The sequence below is a fragment of the Etheostoma spectabile genome, chromosome 2 (genome assembly GCF_008692095.1).
Source record: "Etheostoma spectabile isolate EspeVRDwgs_2016 chromosome 2, UIUC_Espe_1.0, whole genome shotgun sequence".
NCBI lineage: Eukaryota > Metazoa > Chordata > Actinopteri > Perciformes > Percidae > Etheostoma > Etheostoma spectabile.
The window spans coordinates 23,506,488-23,525,083 of record NC_045734.1 but is presented as its reverse complement, the minus strand read 5'-3'; the positions used below and the strand labels follow the sequence as shown (position 1 = coordinate 23,525,083).

At 40.5% G+C, this 18,596-nt stretch overlaps 2 protein-coding genes across 2 annotated transcripts in view; both read right to left on the bottom strand.

Annotated features, from left to right (window-relative positions):
• nomo (nodal modulator) overlaps window positions 1–8,363 on the bottom strand; it is a 19,322-nt gene extending 10,959 nt beyond the window's left edge. The window contains exons 1-16 of the mRNA XM_032528346.1: window positions 8,117–8,363; window positions 7,371–7,460; window positions 7,239–7,284; window positions 6,949–7,053; window positions 6,523–6,628; window positions 6,326–6,398; window positions 4,869–5,021; window positions 4,312–4,449; window positions 3,832–3,921; window positions 3,529–3,634; window positions 3,222–3,372; window positions 2,893–3,061; window positions 1,891–2,032; window positions 1,614–1,745; window positions 202–338; window positions 21–108 (exon numbers count right to left, since the gene is read on the bottom strand). Coding sequence (XP_032384237.1) covers window positions 21–108; window positions 202–338; window positions 1,614–1,745; window positions 1,891–2,032; window positions 2,893–3,061; window positions 3,222–3,372; window positions 3,529–3,634; window positions 3,832–3,921; window positions 4,312–4,449; window positions 4,869–5,021; window positions 6,326–6,398; window positions 6,523–6,628; window positions 6,949–7,053; window positions 7,239–7,284; window positions 7,371–7,460; window positions 8,117–8,272 — 1,882 coding nt within the window. The 5' untranslated portion in view covers window positions 8,273–8,363. The remainder of the gene's footprint in view (window positions 1–20; window positions 109–201; window positions 339–1,613; window positions 1,746–1,890; window positions 2,033–2,892; window positions 3,062–3,221; window positions 3,373–3,528; window positions 3,635–3,831; window positions 3,922–4,311; window positions 4,450–4,868; window positions 5,022–6,325; window positions 6,399–6,522; window positions 6,629–6,948; window positions 7,054–7,238; window positions 7,285–7,370; window positions 7,461–8,116) is intronic.
• A 294-nt stretch (window positions 8,364–8,657) lies between these two features.
• tmc7 (transmembrane channel like 7) lies at window positions 8,658–18,017 on the bottom strand. The gene is made up of 16 exons (XM_032528325.1): window positions 17,831–18,017; window positions 16,353–16,617; window positions 16,089–16,237; window positions 15,302–15,457; window positions 15,132–15,217; window positions 14,899–15,044; window positions 14,668–14,815; window positions 13,339–13,521; window positions 12,939–13,084; window positions 12,529–12,643; window positions 12,004–12,101; window positions 11,575–11,758; window positions 11,321–11,451; window positions 10,698–10,853; window positions 10,528–10,606; window positions 8,658–10,386 (listed from the first exon to the last, which is right to left on the bottom strand). Exons 1-16 carry the CDS (start codon window positions 17,844–17,846, stop codon window positions 10,198–10,200), a joined length of 2,247 nt encoding a protein of 748 aa, XP_032384216.1. The 5' UTR covers window positions 17,847–18,017; the 3' UTR covers window positions 8,658–10,197.
• Between the last annotated feature and the right edge of the window lie 579 nt (window positions 18,018–18,596).

The window sequence follows — 18,596 nt, the reverse complement described above, 5'->3', positions numbered from 1 at the left end:
GTCAATAGAATAAACTTCACCAGGCTTGGAGAGGCAGAAGCGGTTGACTCCCTTAGAGAGGTTGTACACGCCGACGTTCTCAGGTTTGCTGCCATCTTGGAAAAACTCCTGCGCAGAAAAACGCATTCAGTTAGAATTAGAACAACTATTGCAGACGTCCCACCAACGGTTACAACACACACCAGGTACTGATTTACTGACCAAAGTAATGGCATGGGAGAGGGAGCAGCGCAGGATGTAGCCAATCTGTCTGAACTCCACCCCCACAACGTCGGAGTCCAGGACCTCCACTTCGATGGACTTATGCTTCCAGCACCACTCCTCATGTGTAATACTCACTGGCAGGGGTAAACATGGGAGAGAACAAGTAGTTAACAAAATAGACTAAAAACTAACAGATATTTGTGGAAAAGGGTTACATCTGTCACAATATCCAAGGAGGAAAAAAAACTCAAAAGCATTGATCACTTCAAGTCGAGGCTCTCCCATTTTATAATGATCTCATATTCAAAGTAATATTTGTTATCATATTTAAAAAAATGTGTAGGCATTACAGGCCTGTATTTGTGACATGACAGCTAAGACATGAAAGGGGAGAGAGGGGGAATGACGCAGCAAAGGGTCGCAGGTTGGAACCGACCCCGCATCAAGTACTGACCCTCTGCATATAAGTCTCTACCACGTCAGCTACCCAGACGCCCACATTATCTCATCTTTCAACAAATGGTTAAGAAAGTAAACTTCTTGCACTACTTGGTCCTGGCAACACTACAAGCTGAGTAAACATGCCTCAAAAGATGCTGTGTGTGCAGATGGCTCGCAGGCAGACAGAACGGCTGAGTTTAGTGAGCGGCGAGTGAGATAGATGCAGGACCAGTGAGATAGATGCAGCACCAGTGAGATGGATACAGCACCAGAAGGTACCGAAACACTGGCTGAATAATGTGTGCTTCCTTGAAAGCTGGTGCAATACATCAACTATGATCGGAAGCTGAAAATTACCAATTGATTTCACAGCAATTGCCGGAGAGTAATTAGTGTGATTTGTGAATAAAAATGTACACAGGATGGCGGAATTAGTATGGTCGGCTTGAGTTCTTCCACTCAACACTTGCATGCTGATTCTGCATCTGTGCTCTCCTTAAATGTGGATTTACACAACTGGAACTTCTATTTGCTCTAATTAACCCAAAATAAAAGAAAAACAATTCACAAAATGAAAAACAATCTCAATTAGGGCTGCACAATATATTGTTTGTTATTGTTATCGCGATATTGACTGGTGCAATAAACACACTGAGAAAAGCTGCAACATTTTGCAAAAGACAGCGATTTTTTATGTCGGTTAAAAGAAAATATCAGTTGAAAACACTTTAAGAAGGTATCTAACTAATTTTTTTGTATTTATTGTATTTTAGCAGAATACTCAAAGCAGCGGAAAGGTAGAAGTGAGCACAGTTTAATGAATGTTTACTTCTAGAAAGAAATAGTGTTATATTATTCAACAACGATATTGCATATAACATATTTGCCTCATACCGTGTAGCCCTAATCACAATTATTAATACAACTATAATTTAGCATGTAAAGTGTTATTGGTAGGGAGTCCTGACCTTTGTATTTCCCTGGTAATACGTCGTCAAAGGAGAAGCTGAGGATGTCACTGTTGCCAGGCAGCGACACCGTCTTTCTCTCTCCCTGCCGACTCACTGGTTGCAGGGTTACGGACAGGTCGTCGCAGGATGCTAGCAATCAAGCAGCAGAGGACACAGGCTCAGTGAAAATATGAAAAACCACAAAGACGTCATATTTTTATTGGGTTAAAGCCGCATTGCAGACAAAGAGTATGTCTTTTTGAAACAAACTAAGTGTAAATTACCAGGTTCTTACCTAAACAGTAGACCTTTCCAGAGACAGAAGCCATGAATTGGGTGAAAAGTAGGTCTGTGAGGGGCTGGTCCACAAGGGAGACCTCCAGGGACTGAGGCTGAAGAGCCAGGCCTGCTTTCACCTCGGCCTCGGGGAGCGACACCTGAACACATGGAAATACAACCAAAGTTACCTTGTGGAAAGCAAAGTTTTTATCTATTTATTTATAAACACTGATATCAATTATACCTCTGCCAATACATCACAAAACCAAATAGTATTGACTTAGTCTGGATTGTTTCTGAATCCATTAAAGATTTGGGCAGTTGTGCTTAGATTTCCAATTTTATATTTTAATACTCTAATCAAAAACTGAGACTCAATCATTGAAGGCTTCTTGGCCATTAATATAGGTGACTGAAAATCGAGGCTGACAAAATTTTGGTTTTGAGATTTTCCAGTCAAATTTAGACTTCCAGCTGTACTTCAGAAAAAGCTGCTTTTTTGGTGAAATTAGGAGGCATTGTGTAATATACTCTTTATTTCAGCTTCACTAATCAGCCATTCCTTGCCCGTTGCAACACTTTCAAAGTAATCAGGAATAAATAGAAATAGGGTGTCCAACAAAAGTTCAGCTTGTCACCTGTGGGCAGTTAGGACATCCATTAAAAAAACAACAATGCAATTAAACTAATTTTGGTGCCGATGCTCGCCCAGTTAGGACAAGGTGTTAGAGATCTCGTCCGTAGTAGCATGTCGATTTGTGTGTATATAAGTACAAGCCAATACTATCTGTTTTCTTATCATGATGTGTGAGACGCTCTGTCAAGGATTCTTTTTTAATAATGTTCCAAAAAACAAATGTTGCATATTAAACTGGGCCTACAGTGTGTAGTCCTGCACTGACTCTGAGGACACCCTGTTGAAGATCTCTGCTTTAAATGATTAAGGAGCCCATGTGGATAAAGCCGTAAAGATTAAGTCCTCACTCAAATATAAAGACCTAGATCCTGCCAGTCTTACATGAACACTGTACTCTCCAGGTTTGGCCTGGAAGCAGAAGGCCCCCTGAGGGTCGGAGTCGATGGTCCTGCTGTCTTCGCCTGGGGGTGTTAGAGAGACTTTGTAGCGGCCTTGCTGCTTCATGCCCTCGGGCAAGTGGCTGATGGAGATCTGGCCACACACACTGAACCTATGTAGCACCAACAGCAGAATTTAGATCAAGCTATGTGGTAATGTGGAAAAACCAAGTGGGCTGAAGCTGATTTTTTGTAGTTAATGTCAAAACGTCTATAATGTTAAGAATTGTAAATGTACGCAGGTCAAGCAGTGAGCGGGCAGGCCAGACGTACCCTGTTGTGATGATGTCAGGCAGCTGGGGTGTGTTGGGGGCGATCTTCACTGTGATTGGCTCAAAGAACATGAGCTCCTTGCTGACTCGGATGGTGTAGGTACCGGTCGTCATGTTCTCCAACCGGAAAGAACCATCCTCCTTGCTGAGCACTGTGAGGAAAGAAGAGCAAAGTATGTAACAGTGTGAAAATGTGTATAGAATGTGAACCACTGAATGCACAAGAAAAGAGCATTACCATAATTGTTTGGAGGTTTTTGTTGCTTTTAAGAGACTAATTAAAGTGTGGAGTCTTTGAGTATGGCTACCTTTGATCTGGTTGTTGAGAGACACTGTGGCATCAGAAACGCCCTCCCCACCCACACTGTTGAGAACTCGGCCTGTCACTGAGAAGCCCATGACACGGAAGATGGGCTGCATGCGGAGCAACAGAAACAGCATTTTTTTGTCGTCAAAATGTGGTACCATGCATTAAATGTGTTCATATTTGCAAGATAATAAACTATTCAAACACACACACACACATATATACATATATATATATATATATATTAAATATATATATATATACATATACACACAACATAACATAATATTAATTTCACTCTTACCTCCAGTTTCAAGCTGTGTGTTCCCACCTTGAAATTCATCCTAGAAGGAGCGACATCAAACGTGATCCTTTCTCCCCGGTAGAAGGGCACCTGGAGGGAAGGATTTCACAAAAACAAAAATAATTATGTTTACACGAGAGTGGCAATATTTTTTTTATTATTTTCTTTACAATGCAGCGTGCAGGTTAGGGTTTAATGTCATAAAATCAAACCCCATGTTTTACACTATTTATTGTCTCCATTTTTCAGAGTCCGCAATACCCACGCTGGATTTTAAATTCACTTGTGGTTACAGCATGATGTAATACAGTCCTTTAATATGCTAATGTGATATATTCAAGTGAACTGTTATGCAACTACAGGTGTCACCAAACCAACCAGAATTTAACGTTAAGGAGTACAACTTTTAGCTATATTAGAAATGACAGGACAGCTGTCGGTCTGCTTGTTTTTATTTATTTATTTTTTACAAAAGCTTACCACAGTGTAGTCGCCGCTGGCCAATGAGGGGAAGACGAAGGTCCCATCTTCCCTTGACAGAGAGCTGCACAGGTAGACCAGGGAGCTGTCCCCAGAATCCGCCCCATCCACTGGGGATGTGTTACAGCCACCAACGTCCTGAAAACAAGAACACAAATATGTAGCAATGTAACTTGTAATTATAATTAATACAAAATGCCATGATATCTCAGAAATCCTACTGAAACAGTATTACATACTGTCCATGACTATTTTTGGGGAATTTTAGGCATTAGAACCCAGCCCATTGCGTTGCCTCCGTATATGTGCGCCTGCTCTACCAACTGAACCAACCGGGCGCCCAACATACACAACTTTAATCAAATAACGCAGGAGGGGGCAGGTCTGTCCGAACAACAACTGGTGGAGCTGCTCATTTAATAGTTGACTCAGAAGAAAGTGAACATTTTGACAATAAACTACAATCAACACAACAGTCGGCAGGATAATTTAAAAGGCAACAGCGACTATATTGTGTGTCCCACCATTTCTAAAAACTTTTAATGATGTTGATTTACCTCTTTCCTGACTGCGGCAGAGTACAGTAGGAAGGTGACCTCTTTCATGGGCTCTCCATCACTGCGGACCTCCCCCGAGACATCGTAGCCCCCGACTACCAGATGGTCGGCGGCCGGGGCATTGGCATTGGAGACAAGCACTGAGGTGGTGCTCTATAGGAAGACGGCAAAAGGTCACCACGGAAGTTACAGTTACAAGTCAGAATAATGGTTCGGTCAGGAGCAGTGCTCCATTACTTCTAGAGATCATTATGCTTATAAACCTACTGAGCTGACAGGGAACCTTATCAGCTATGCAAGTAGGTGAATAATTCAACACTAAAAGTGGCACCGAAGTAAAAAGACCTCTGAGATAATGCATTCTTTGCTGTATTAATGACGCTGCTCAGGTGGAGGAGTGCCATTTGTAGCCAGCAATGTGTTATACCTGGGTATGGGAATGGAAATGATGACAAAACACAGGTGAGACGCTGAAATCATTAGCTACAAAGCTGCTGATGTGCTCAGACTCTATTCCAAACGTTTGCATTCAACAATGTATTGTTGTAGAGCAAGAGTCTTCATCCATCTTTTATAAACCATCATTGTGGGGGACTCTATTTATATTTCAAGCTACACAAGTATCTACTACTGTTTATTTTTCAAATTTTTTTACAGTGTCTGTGCAATTTAGAGTTTACATATAGTTTGTTTCCTTGTTAGAGAAAGTGAATGTAACATTTTAGGGGAATCAGAGAGAGTAAAGAAATATTTGACCATGACAACAATGTATTGCCAAGTCATTTGATCAAGGCACACTAGGCAGGTAAGTGTTGAAGCCAGAACAAAAGTGCCTTATAATGCAGTTTTTATAATGATTACAAGAAGAATCTCTCATTGAAGTAAGATCAATGGAAAAATAATCTCAATAATATTAATTCTCTCTCACAATATAGAGTTAATACATATTTGGGTCCCAAAAGCAAACTTCAACTTCCGTGAAGTGTCACTGTGGGAAATAAAAAAGTATATACAGTATATATTTAAATATTTACATTAAGAAGATACCAAGGCTTAAAATTAGGTAATGAACAGGGACGTTTGCCAGGTTATCACTCCACAGCTCCACCACATTGATAAAATAAGGACTTTTCAGCTTGGTACTGGAGAGTCTTTACTTTATAAATGACACAGCAGGCAGAAGGAAGAACACCTAAATTCAAACGTCCCTTCATGAAAGGGCAAGGGCGACATCACATATGATAAATTTGTGTTTCTGTCGATGGGGACACCACTTGAAATTTTGAAAAATTTGAAGCTGGGGGGAAAAAAAGGTAATAAATTGCAACATATCGCAGAATTGTTTAAAATCGCAGTAATATTGTATCGTGACATTAAGTATCGTGAGGCGTCTGCTGAGTCCCACCACTACTATTGTGTTCTGTTAATACGGCCTATTGAAAAGTTTTGGTACTAACCTGCTCCAGAGTCCAGGAGGGATGGGCAGCTGTGATGTCATAATTTCCAGGGAGTACTTTTAAAAAAGTATACCTGTGTTAGGCAGACCCCAAAAAAAAAAAAAGCCTTGAAATGGCGAACGATCTAAAGAGGCATATGTTAATTGCAGAAAAACCTGTGTAAATCTCTAACAAACAGAAAGGGGAGAGCCACTTACTTTCCTCCAGGCTGTGTTCTGACACTCTGGAGTTTCTCCTTTGTTCCCGCTGGGGTGAGTGTGACTTCTACTCCAGCCGGACCCAGGAGATGGCCTTTACCATAACCTAGAGAGAGAGAGAGAGAGAGAGAGAGAGAGAGAGAGCGAGAGAGAGAGAGAGAGAAGAAGAGAGAGAGAGAGAGAGAGAGAGAGAGAGAGAGAGAGAGAGAGAGAGAGAGAGAGAGAGCTGTTTTTCAAACTGTTTTTTTTCTGGTCTTTGGTGCATAATCGGCAAGCGGGTAGTTATCAGCACACACACAAAAAAAAGAAATACACTTATGTGAGGAGCTGGAGCTGAACCTGAGCACTTTACCACTCTCTTTCATCTCTGTCAAAAATGTAAAAGATAAAAACGTTTCCACTAATGAGGCAGGAAATCTTTCACACTTACAGTTCCAGAGACTGAAAAGCCAGTGAAAACAAAGTTGATGTCTTCTTCTTTAGTACAGATGTCACTCACTCCATCCACATGGAGGTCGACACTGGTCGGCTCTGGTGAGAGTTAAAGCACAAGAAAAACAAACAAAAAAAACTTTTTTTCCTTTTCTTTCAAATCTAACACCAAAACACAGATGCGAGAACATAGATTAGCCTATGCAAAACAGTCTCTGAGACTGTCTGTGCATTTTAAAAACAGCATAACAAATATTTGGTGAATTTTGAGGATGATATCTTACCAAAGCTCCACCCAAGTGGAGGCTCAATCTTCAAAACAAAGTCTCCCTGTATGAATGAAACAAATCTAAAGATTACATACATTGTCTGTGAATAAAAGAGTTTAAAAGTACTCAAAGGAGTGAATCCCATACCTTGTCATAGAGGGGGATCATGAAGTAGCCATTGATTGGAGCACAGTCCGTTTGATATTTCAAAGAACCTTGTTTGGTGTACAGTTTAATCTGTGCATGAAAGTAGACAGACACTGATTATCAAGTAAATATTTTAATTAGTATTACTAAACCTATTAGGTAACTAAGACCATTATGTCATTATGTAACAGTCTCTGTCGCTTTAAACACTACGTTAAACAGCAAATTGGTTGAGTAATTTGTATCCGATGTCATTCAAAACCAGACCCGTCTATCTGGGTTACTTAGCTAATTTCACTAAATGGCTTATCCCATGGAGTCTGTGAATGAGCAAGGATTAAGACCGATGGCTAGCTACCACTTAACGTCTTCCTCGTCAACAGACAGGTTGTAGTGTTGTAAGAGTGAGCAGTTTAACATACATATGTTAAAGCTAATGTAACATTTTACGCTAACATATGGGTTTATAGTCTAACTGTAACTGCGTAGACAAAACATATGAAACAGCAAAATAGCATTATCTGAATTAACGTCAAATTTCACTTTTTGCAATAAATTCACATTTTGCTAGTCACCGAGAGCTAACTTGGACATAAAGTAGAATATGGTTGTGCTAATTTCATTCAAACGACCATTCAACCAAATATCCAGTCTTCACATAACCTTTAGCTAACTAGCTAAGCTACTACGATAAACCAGCTAACTGTTAGCTCGCTAACCGAGCTAGCCGGTAGGTTGTCACTCACCTCGATCAGAGAGTAATTGATCTCAACGTCTGATTTCACAAATCCCCCGCATGCCACCACAATGTCCTCAGATGAAACAGTCAAGAACTGGGAATAGGTGATACAGAATAAAACCCAAAGGGCCCCCACGTCTGCCCGGATCGTAATTCTCAACATTTTTGGCTGACTGATATCTCGAAGAGCCGAGTAACAGCACGCTGCCTCCGGTTCCGTACCAGCTGAGCTGCTGTCACTGACAGAGCAAAGTGTCAGGAGCAGCGACCCCTTCTGGGTTGGAGTTAGTATAACAAGATGCGTGTGACAGGATGGGCTAAAATAAAAAAAAAAAAAAAAAAAGACAAAATAGGAGAGAGGAAGAAAAAAAAGACAAAGACGAGTTAAGGAATTGGAATATTTATTTTCCATTTAAACATCTTAATAGTAAAGGCAGTCACCATGGTCACATACAATACGTCACAATAAAGTAAGACTTATAAAAAAAAGTAAAACATAAATATGTATGTGTGTTGTATGTTTTCATTGGTGTTTTTTTGTTTTGTTGATGAGAGAAGTGTATATGATTTAGATTGTATTGGAAAATCTATAAAAAAAAAATCCTCACGCAAAAAATGGTCAAATGAACATTGTTACAGTTTAGTATTTTGAAATGTATTTGTTCTTTGCATTATAATACAACCTCAGGGTTAATAATCATAAACAGATTTTAAAACACATAATGAGTGCACAATGAGTACACTCTTCTGTAAACAACTTGTAAAGGCGAGAAAACTGTAGTGTTAATACATTTAAAGTGCATACAACTCAAGGTTTTTCAAACTCCAGTAGTTAGTAGCAAGTCCTTCTCAGAAGGGAAAGATGACCGTCAATACAGCAGGGGATAAAAATACTTGTCAATAACACAACACTAAAAAGACACGACACAATAATGTAAGCAGGTCCATACAAGCCTCCTAGTTGTAGTGTTTTCACATAAAAAAAAAAAAAGATTTAAAGAGCCCCACCTTTTCAGCATCATATTTGTATTTGATGTTTAAAGATCCCATGACATGCTCTTCGGATGCTTTTATATAGGCCTTAGTAGTCCCCTAATATCATATCTGAAGTCTCTTTCCCAAAATTCAGCCTTGGTACAGAATTACAACCACAAGAGCCAGTCGCACTAGGATCTTTCCTTAGGATGTGCCATTTCTGAGTCTGTAGCTTTTGAGGAGGAGGAAGGGGAGGGAGAGAGGGAGAGAGGGGGAGGGAGAGAGAGAGAGAGAGAGAGAGAGAGAGAGAGAGAGAGAGAGAGAGAGAGAGAGAGAGAGAGGGGCAAGGTGGAGGCTGGGGTGTGGCCTTGATTGACTGCTACTTTGCTCATTTGAAACCACAATGCCTCTCTCTCATGGTTGGGCCAAATTCTCTGGGCGGGCAAAGCAGAGAAAATGAAGGTAATCGGCCCATCTGAGCTTTCATGTTCTCAAAGGCAGAGCAGGATACCCAGGGCTCGGTTTACACCTATCACCATTTTAGCCACTGGGAGACCATAGGCAGACTGGGGAAACTCATATTAATGTGTAAAAACCTCATAAAGTGAAATGTTCATGCCATGGGACCTTTAAAAACATTGTGTTCTCATACTGCCCATTGCTGCAGTGCTTCCACCTGTCTGAGCCCTTGGCCCACCTTCCTGAAAGTCCAGTTGGCAATGATTGGCCCACTCTGTTGTGATTGGTCAACCAGATTCAAACAAGCCACCGGGTGGGCTGTGCTTGCTCAGGCAGTACATTCGAAAAACTGGGCTTCTTTCTTAATCAATGACATCACAATTTGAGGAATTTTAAACTGAAATGTTGGTGGGCCGTTTTCAGGCAGTTGAGAAAAAGTGATGTCTGTGGAAGAGTAAGGTCCACTTGGAGTGAAGTGTGTTTTTTGTACTTTATACGTCTATTGCATACACGCATAAAACATGTAACACTCTAAAAGATGGGGAAAAATCCAAAAAAAGTGTAATAGTGTCTCTTTAAGATATTAATTCAGTTTTAAACTGCACTCCATCTGGTCAGTCTCTGGCTTTTAGTCGGTAATATCAGGCCCTCGCCTCAGACATGTGTGGAGGAAGCTGGAGGTGAGTGTGCCAGGAACACAGCTTCATTAAAATTGTTGGAGAAGCTGGTGTGGTAGCTGGGGCTGCGTCTGCGGGGCTGAGATTTGGACACTGGGGATTTGATAGCTGAGAGTCTTTGGGCCTGGCACAGCTTTTGAATCAGGAAACGTTTGTCACGGCCCTCCTAGGAAATGACACAAACAGATAATAGAGCACAATTTTGGTAATAATGATAATAACTCAAATGATGATCAAAAATGGTCAATGCATGATTAAGAAAAGAGTGAATGAGACTTGACAAGACTTGGTTTTTGAGTAAATCTACCATGGCTAGCTGCTCCCTTAGTTGGTCAATAACTCTCTTGTGAGCTCCAGCTAGTGCGATCACATAAAACATGGCCAAACTGTGGGGAAAAATAAAAGTGTTTAAAATAACAACCAAAGACAGTTAAAAGCATCAGTTTTGCAACGGTCATCGCTGACGGAAAAACGTACCATGTAACAACAAAGAAGGAGACAGCGAAGGCCTCTGATGAGAGAGCGTTGAGGAGTTTTTGGATTCCATCTGGTAGCTTGGATACTGAAGTTGGCAGCACCTCCCAGGAGGTGTTGTAATTAATAAATGGTCCACAGGCGTGGGAAGAGTTTATTCTGTGCAACAAGGGATGAGTGAATGAGTAGATATTAGAGCTTTGACTGTCTGGCCGAACCTTATTGGACCCACTGCAATTTCTCAAAATTCCTGCAGGCTTGAATCAGGCCAATTTTTAAATGCAGACCTTATAGTCTGTGTAATATCATGAATGCATCATGCCCATACACAATGTACCTGTGCACTGCTGTGTGTGACTGCCATCTTCTGGATATTTATATGACTTACATGCTTGGATAAAACATGTTTTTTTTAACAGTGGATTTTCCATTTATTTTAAAGATTATCTGTTGGGCATTTCAGGCCTTTATTAACAGGATAGCTGAAGATTTGTACGGGAAGAGAGAGTGGGGAATTACAGGCAGCAAAGGGCTGCAGGTCAAACCCGCTGCGTTGAGGAGCACAGACACACACACAGACACACACACACATGGACACACAAGGTCATCAATAATGCATTACTCACTGTGCTATACTAAAAGTGACCGGCACACAGGCCAGAGCCAGGCCTATCAGCAGCACTGCCAGGAAGAAGAAGTTGGAGCTGGAAGCTCTAAACGGACGTGTGGCTGGACGGCAGTTGTTGACCAATGAGACCTACATACAAGAAGCAGAAATGCAATAGAACAGGGGAAACTTCTAAAGCATCCGATTTTGATCCATGTAAAAACCAAAAAAAGATAATACTATGTAAAAGAAAAAGAAAAGAAAAAAAATCACCTTTTTTATATAGAAGATGAAGAAGTATTTTATAGTGCAGATGGCAGGCAGCATCGGGCTGTAGAACGTGCCAATCCAGCAGATGGTCTGACCGTAGACGATCTCTAACACATTTTGAGGAATTGCAAACTCCTGCTGACCCCACCACTTAACCAGGCCACAGTCACAGTAATTCACAATCAACCTGAGTTGCACGGGGCAACACAAGGACACGGTTACAAATGACTAAAGAAAAAAGGGTGAGAAAGATTTCCACCTGAAAGTATCACCAGAGGGAAGGCAAGCCAATTGATTGGGGTGACATAGAATAAAGTACCACGGTATTAAAGTTGTGCAAGGCTTTCAAAATACTGTAAGTCAACCCTCATAAAGAGACAAAGGACTTTTATACGATTTAAAAAAAGTATAAACATCTTGATGAGGACTTACTTTCTGGGAAACTCCACAAAGATGGTGACTGCGACAATGATGATGAAGTCAAAGATGGTGAGTTTGTACATCTCCTGGCCCACACGGGTCTCCCAACACTGTGGACAACAAAAGTACTTTGAATATATCACCTGAAGATCGGAGGAAATCCCAGGATCAGTGCCACCCTGTGTTACAGTTTAAGATTGGATTTCCTACTGAAAACCAAAATGAGTGACACAGGACTGAACAAATGTAGTGCTCACTTACCTATGAAAGGCATTTCTATCAAGACCAAAAAACCTGTGCAGTTATCTAACTAAGGTAGATTTAAAAAGATACACAGGATTACCATTCTAAAATGAAATAATAATATTAATCTTAATAATAATAGCTTGGCTTCACCTTAGATAGTTCCAGGAAATCAGTAGGCTTTGAGCTACAAGTATGCATGATGACACAGAGATAAAAGGTGGGTTTGTTGCTGGCACCTGTGTATTATTTCAAATAATCATTGATTATTGTATTGGAAGGCAGGCAACTTACAGAGTAAAGCTTATGGTTATAGCCACAGGCGCAGGGCTCTTTTTCACATTTAGTGATTTGAGACCAGAGAGAGAAGAGCAAAACCCCAATACTGGTCAACCGCATGAAGACACACCTGCAAAGAAAGGAAGGAGAGATGAAAAAGGTAGAGAAAGGAGGACAGAAAACAATTGAGTACATGTTCTAAAGACAGCAATTTAGCCATATGGTGTTACATGCATTACAGCGGAAACGGAGGCATCACACACTCGCAGTCACAGTAAAACTCTGGCAGAAGGACTTAATGTATTAAGTCCTTTTTTGCACCATCTTTTAATGGCAAATTTGCCATTTTTCTCAAAGCATGCGCTAATTCTACTGGAAAAGGGTATTAGAAAAAGAGTGAACGAATGAAAAGAAATCCACTAAACCTCATGAGAGTGAAGCGGATCTCGAAGGCAGGCGAGTAGTCCTCATAATTGATGATAACGGAGAAGAGGAGGGGGGTGATGAAGTTGGCCAAGGTGATCACTATTGAGGGTAGATACTCATAGATGAGATCCATGATGAAATTCTCCTGCAATCAATCCAAAAGTGATGCATTTAAAAGGTTCTGTCTAAATTTGCTAAACTTGGACTTCAATGTGATAAAGAGGAAATTTGAGAGTCAGCTCAATTTTGTGAAATTCAATTTTATTCTATTTTTTATTAGACAAAACGAGAATAACATCAGTGTCAAAAAAGTTTCTAGCAGTAACAAGTATTTACTTGATAATGTAATAACAAAAGACCAAAGTGGAGTTAGAAAGGACACCAACAACAAGTCATCACCTTTATGTTATCCATCTGGACTTTCTGGGAGAAGATGGTGGCTGCGTAAATGCTGTAGAAGCATGCAGCCAGTACGCCGATGACAAAAAGGTTGAGAATGAGGCGGATGAGGTAAATCCGACACTTCTCCTTGCGGGTGCGATCTGCTATTTTCTGTTTGATGCGCTCCTCTTCCAAATCCGTCTGGGCATATCAAATTACACACTTAATAATGAGGCAGGCCAACATTCAATGGATACACAGATTCAACTTTTGCAACCAGTAGCTCATTTCTGGAGGAAAAAACACTACATCAGTCTCAAAGTGTAACTCTCGCCAAAATGCAACCTGGGGTCTTTTTGTGAATGAACCCGAGTCAAACCTTTGGTTAAAAGCATTATTAGGACGTAAGCACCACTTTTAAGATTGACCGCATTCTCGTTTTTGGTCAAATGGTCTTTTGAATGGGAGTGCTAGGGGCACTACTATGATGGCATAAAAAATCCCTATTTTAAAAACACTAAGAAGGCTCTGACAACATGAAACCAGGGGGTTCTACACATGAACTGGAATACCTGATGGAAACACGTATCCCCAGGGGCTCTACACAGGAACTCGAGCATTGAGAACATTGTTTGTGTCCACAGAGTTTACTAAAAAGAACTCTTGCTCTTGCAGAAGAATTGCTTGCTCTTGGGGGAATTACTAGAATTTTTGGGTCTTTGTAAATTATGGAGTGAAGTCTATTTGTAAAGTGTCTTGAGATAACTTTTGTTATGATTTGATACTACAAATAAAATTAAACTCAAGTTAGCAGTTGGTTTTTCTGGTCGCCGTCCGTCCCGCCTTTCAAAAAAAGCTGATCTCGGAACAGAGAGGCGAGTAAGGATGAAAAGCAAAGGGGGGGGGAGATTAAGGTGGAGGCTGGGGGTGTGGCCTGGACCAACTGCCACTTTGCTCGTTTGAAAACCATGATGTCTCTCTCTCATGGGCGGGCAAAATCCTCTGGGCGAGCAAAGCAGAGAAAGGGGATCATTCAAGCTTGATAAAGTGAACTTTTCATGCCATGGGACCTTTAAAAGTGGCAATTCCGTCCTATTTATGCTTTTAACCAAAAGTTTGACTCAGGTACATTTACAAAAAGACCCTAGGTTACATTTCGCAGAGAATTACGCTTTAATGACAGATTACAGCTTTTTGAAAGGGTTTAAAAAAATAAAAAACATCCAGAAGAAAGTGAGCTATAGAATTTTTGTTATACTCTTACTTCTATATTGATGCCTTATATTATTCCTCCTAATACATTGTGTCCTATGAAACATGTGATATAAAAGGAAATGATCAACTGACCCTGAGCTCGTACAGCAAACTGCTTCTCTTCAGCCTCACAGCGTTTTCGTTGGTGATGCAGAAGTCCCAGCCAGCAAAAATCTTGTTGCAAAAGCTCTGAAAGCGATCCTCATCCTGAATGAGGTTACGTTTGAATCCCGTGGCAGACCTTAAAAAAAAGTTATTTAAAGTGAACATCTCCAGAAGCTGAAATGAATTCCTCATGATTTTTTTCGCTGGTCTTTTCACTACCTTTTAACAATCCAGATGAGACTGAGGAACAGGTAAGCTATGGTGACCAACAGGTAGGCCAATGGCAAATTGTAAGTGGTCTTGGGAAAGTGTATTTTGTCAACCTTGTAATAGCCGTAGAAAAGATAGGTCAGTTCCAGAAAGCCCTGCAGGAAAAGCACAAAAAAGGTGAGTGAGGAAACCAACCTTGTTTTTCATCCAGGGACTATTAAACGTGAAAGGCACATACTTACTCCCCCAGACAGCAGATCTGTAACGTGCTCATGAAAGTTGACCAGACCACGACGGGCAGTGCCTGAATACTCACTGCACACACTTCCTGCAAAATACAGGAAAGTATGAGCTCAAGATTATCTTAAGCTTAGTTTATGCTCAAAGCTGAAACAAACAAGAGTCCTCTCACCATTTTTCTGGGTGTAGGTGATATTCCCTGAAACATGGGGGGCTATGATGAGGGGTAACATGACGAAGCTGAACATGAGCACGAAGATGACCAAGTTGAGCGTGACTAGGAAGCGCAGGAAGGAGAAGTAAGACAGGATCCCTGTGCCAAACATCCCTGTCGAGTGTTAAAGGAGAAGAGAGGGATAAGTTTGGGACAACACAACCCTGACTGGTACACTTTCAGTTAGAGCAAAAGTGTAATTACTCATGTTATCAATACATGCCGTTCACTGCTTTTTTAAACCTCCAACGTCCCCTTCCAGGCAGCTAACCTTAACCCTAAACATAACCATTGACGCACTGCCAGGAAGGAGATGTTGGGGGCAAAATACACCAAACACTATACATGCCTCTGAGTAAGGCCGCTTGATTGTGGAAAAGATAATCACGATTATTTTTGGTCAATCTTGATTTGATTATTTAACACAATTTCTCATTGTCTTTTAGAAAATGTTGCATTTTTTGAACTTGAAAAAAAAGGTGAAACAGTTAATCAAATCAACAGTGAAAACACCCTGAACTGTGAAATTTCCCTTCATACTTTTGTCGTTTGACATTTTTTTTTCCATCTATACAGAACACACAAGACAAAAAAAAAGTTTACAGGCAAAACGTTACGTGCAAAAATAATCGTTTTAAATCGATTCATCGTTTTTGTGGTCATTAGGAGCTAAAATCGTAATTGCGATTACAATTTTGATTAATGGCACAGCCCTACCTCTGAGGCTAAGGACAGTCATTCTTACCCTCTATCAGGTGGATGTCTCCCCTCCAGAGCTTCAGCGAGTTCAGCCATGCGTAGGCCTCGTCCCTCAGCCTCCGAAAATGCCTGCGGGTGCTTTGCCTCAACTGTCTGAAACTACTGAGCCCTCGGGCCTCCTCCATGCGCTGTGTTCTAATAGTCAAACACATTGTTTGTTGAAAACTTACGCTATACAGTGCCAACAATAAAAAAATATTTGAACATTTCCAAACAGATGTGGAAAGGATGCTATAAATGTCTTTCCTACATGTCTATGCGTTTCTCCGCCATGGTCTTGGCTAGTTCCCTGACGGGTCTCTGCACCGTCTGACTTTTCTGTTTCTCCTCATATCGGCTGACGGTGCTCAAACCCCATTTCCCACTGCCAGATGAACCAGATCGCCCTCTGGAGCTGCCCCGCCGTTTGGTGCCGCTATTGGATGCCTTCCTGCGGTACAGCAGGGACTGGTAGCTGGGGAGCTGGTCCAACAGTGGGTTATTGTGGACTCTTCCACTATGATCAGTGTAGAAGACTTGAAAAGGTAAAGAAATATGATTAGATCTTACGGAGTCAATGTATCTGATATTGTGGTGCTCAAGTAGGGGTGTGAATCTTCACTGGTCTCACGATTCAATTCAATTACGATTATCCTGTCAACCATTCAATACGGCATCGATGCAGAATCAGCCATGCATCATGATGCACTAATGCAATGATTCATTTTAACACCCCTATGCTCTAGTCTACCATTTAATACAATTCTAAACTTTTCACTTACAACAGTTACAATATGGTTGAAACTGACAGACAGTGACTGATGTATATTTTTTTATACTTCCACTAGAAAAAAAGTGCACACAGCTAAAAGACATATTTGTGGGGCAATTGAAATCCACTGTGGTAAGATAATCACTGCAGTTGTACTTAGGTCAGCCACATAATGATATGCCTATTCATCACCATTCACGTTTTAAAAAGGTTTTCCACCCCAGTAAATATCAATAGGTAGTCCCATGCCTTGAAAGGATACCTTTGCCTGCCATAAGTCACTTTCCACAATAAAAACAGTTGTGTAAAGATTGTATAATGTATTATCTACCAATTTTAGATTGTCTCCACAATTCAATTATCTTGAGTGGGTCTGAAAAAAACATCTATAATAAATCTTGGGTATAACGACGGATGAAATTATTGGAAAAAGAAAAAGACATTTCACAAGGTTTAAAATGACAGGCCTACAAAGGAATATTTTTAATGAATAAGTTTGCCAGCCACCATCACATCCGACAGTGTAACTTGTTGAAAAGTTAAAACTTTGGTAAGACAAGTCGTCGCTTATGCCAATTACAGTAAGGCTTTCTGTTGCGAGCAACAAATACTGTTTGAGATTATTTGTCTCACTTGTTGAGTTTATCCAGCATCACACATCACAATGGCTAACCAAGAAGCAGACTCAGCAAAAATAACAGACAGCGGAGTCACGATAACGTTAGCAAAGAGACGACAAAGTCAACAACTCCCTGAACGCTTAAACTTGTGCTCTTCCAAAGACACTTTATCAAATCATAAAGTAGCAGGTCAAAGTTGTTTTCCTGTTGTTAGTTGGTATTTGATCCAAGTTTGAGGCATTACTAACGTTAGCTGGTGAGCTAGCTAATGCTGCGGTAAGTTTTAATTGAGGTGGCTAGCTAACTTATCAGCAAGGATAGCTGCGGACACAACTATCGCGCTAACTTCAAGTTTACCTGAGTCGACCTCCATCGTTCCCTTTTCTGAATAAAAATAGCTATTTATTGGATGTCATTAGCTAACAATTAACCTAGCCGACTCTAGCTGGGAGGAGTTGACTCCTCTGTCAGGAAGACAACACATTCCCAGAGACAACTTCCTGAATTTGGATACAGGAGGAGCAACTGACTTCAGACCTGAGAGTCTCACTGTATTATGTCATTTTATTGTACCTTTTCCTATTTCATTCCGTCTTACTTTACTAGTTTTAGACGTTTTAAATAAGTGTTTTTTTATAGACATAGGCTACATTAATTTTGCATAAAGTGGTGTTACATTGTTAAAAATAGAAAAGACAATGAATTAGATAAGGTCACTCACAACGCATTCTAGTATTGGCCCCTAATCAAAGTTGGGTCACTTGCAAAAGACACATTAAAAAGAAGAATGGTTTAAATTGATGCAGAACAGTTTGAGTATTGGTTGCTAAAAAAAAAAAAAAATCATACATTTGCCATAATGCAACTCAATATCATCTTGTGTGAAAGGTAAATGCCCATGTCTGTCAAACTCCATACCCCAACCAAGGATCGGCTTTAAATTTGAAGTCCCACACCGAGATAATTAACTCTGATGACATTATCAGAGTTTTATTTCTTAAACTTTTCCTCAGGCCCCCAATAAGACCTTTGGTGCATTTGATATCCTACAAAAATGACGTTGCAAAAAAGTAATAACAGTTTTTTATGTTTATGTGAGTGTAATCTCTGACTGTACCAGTTC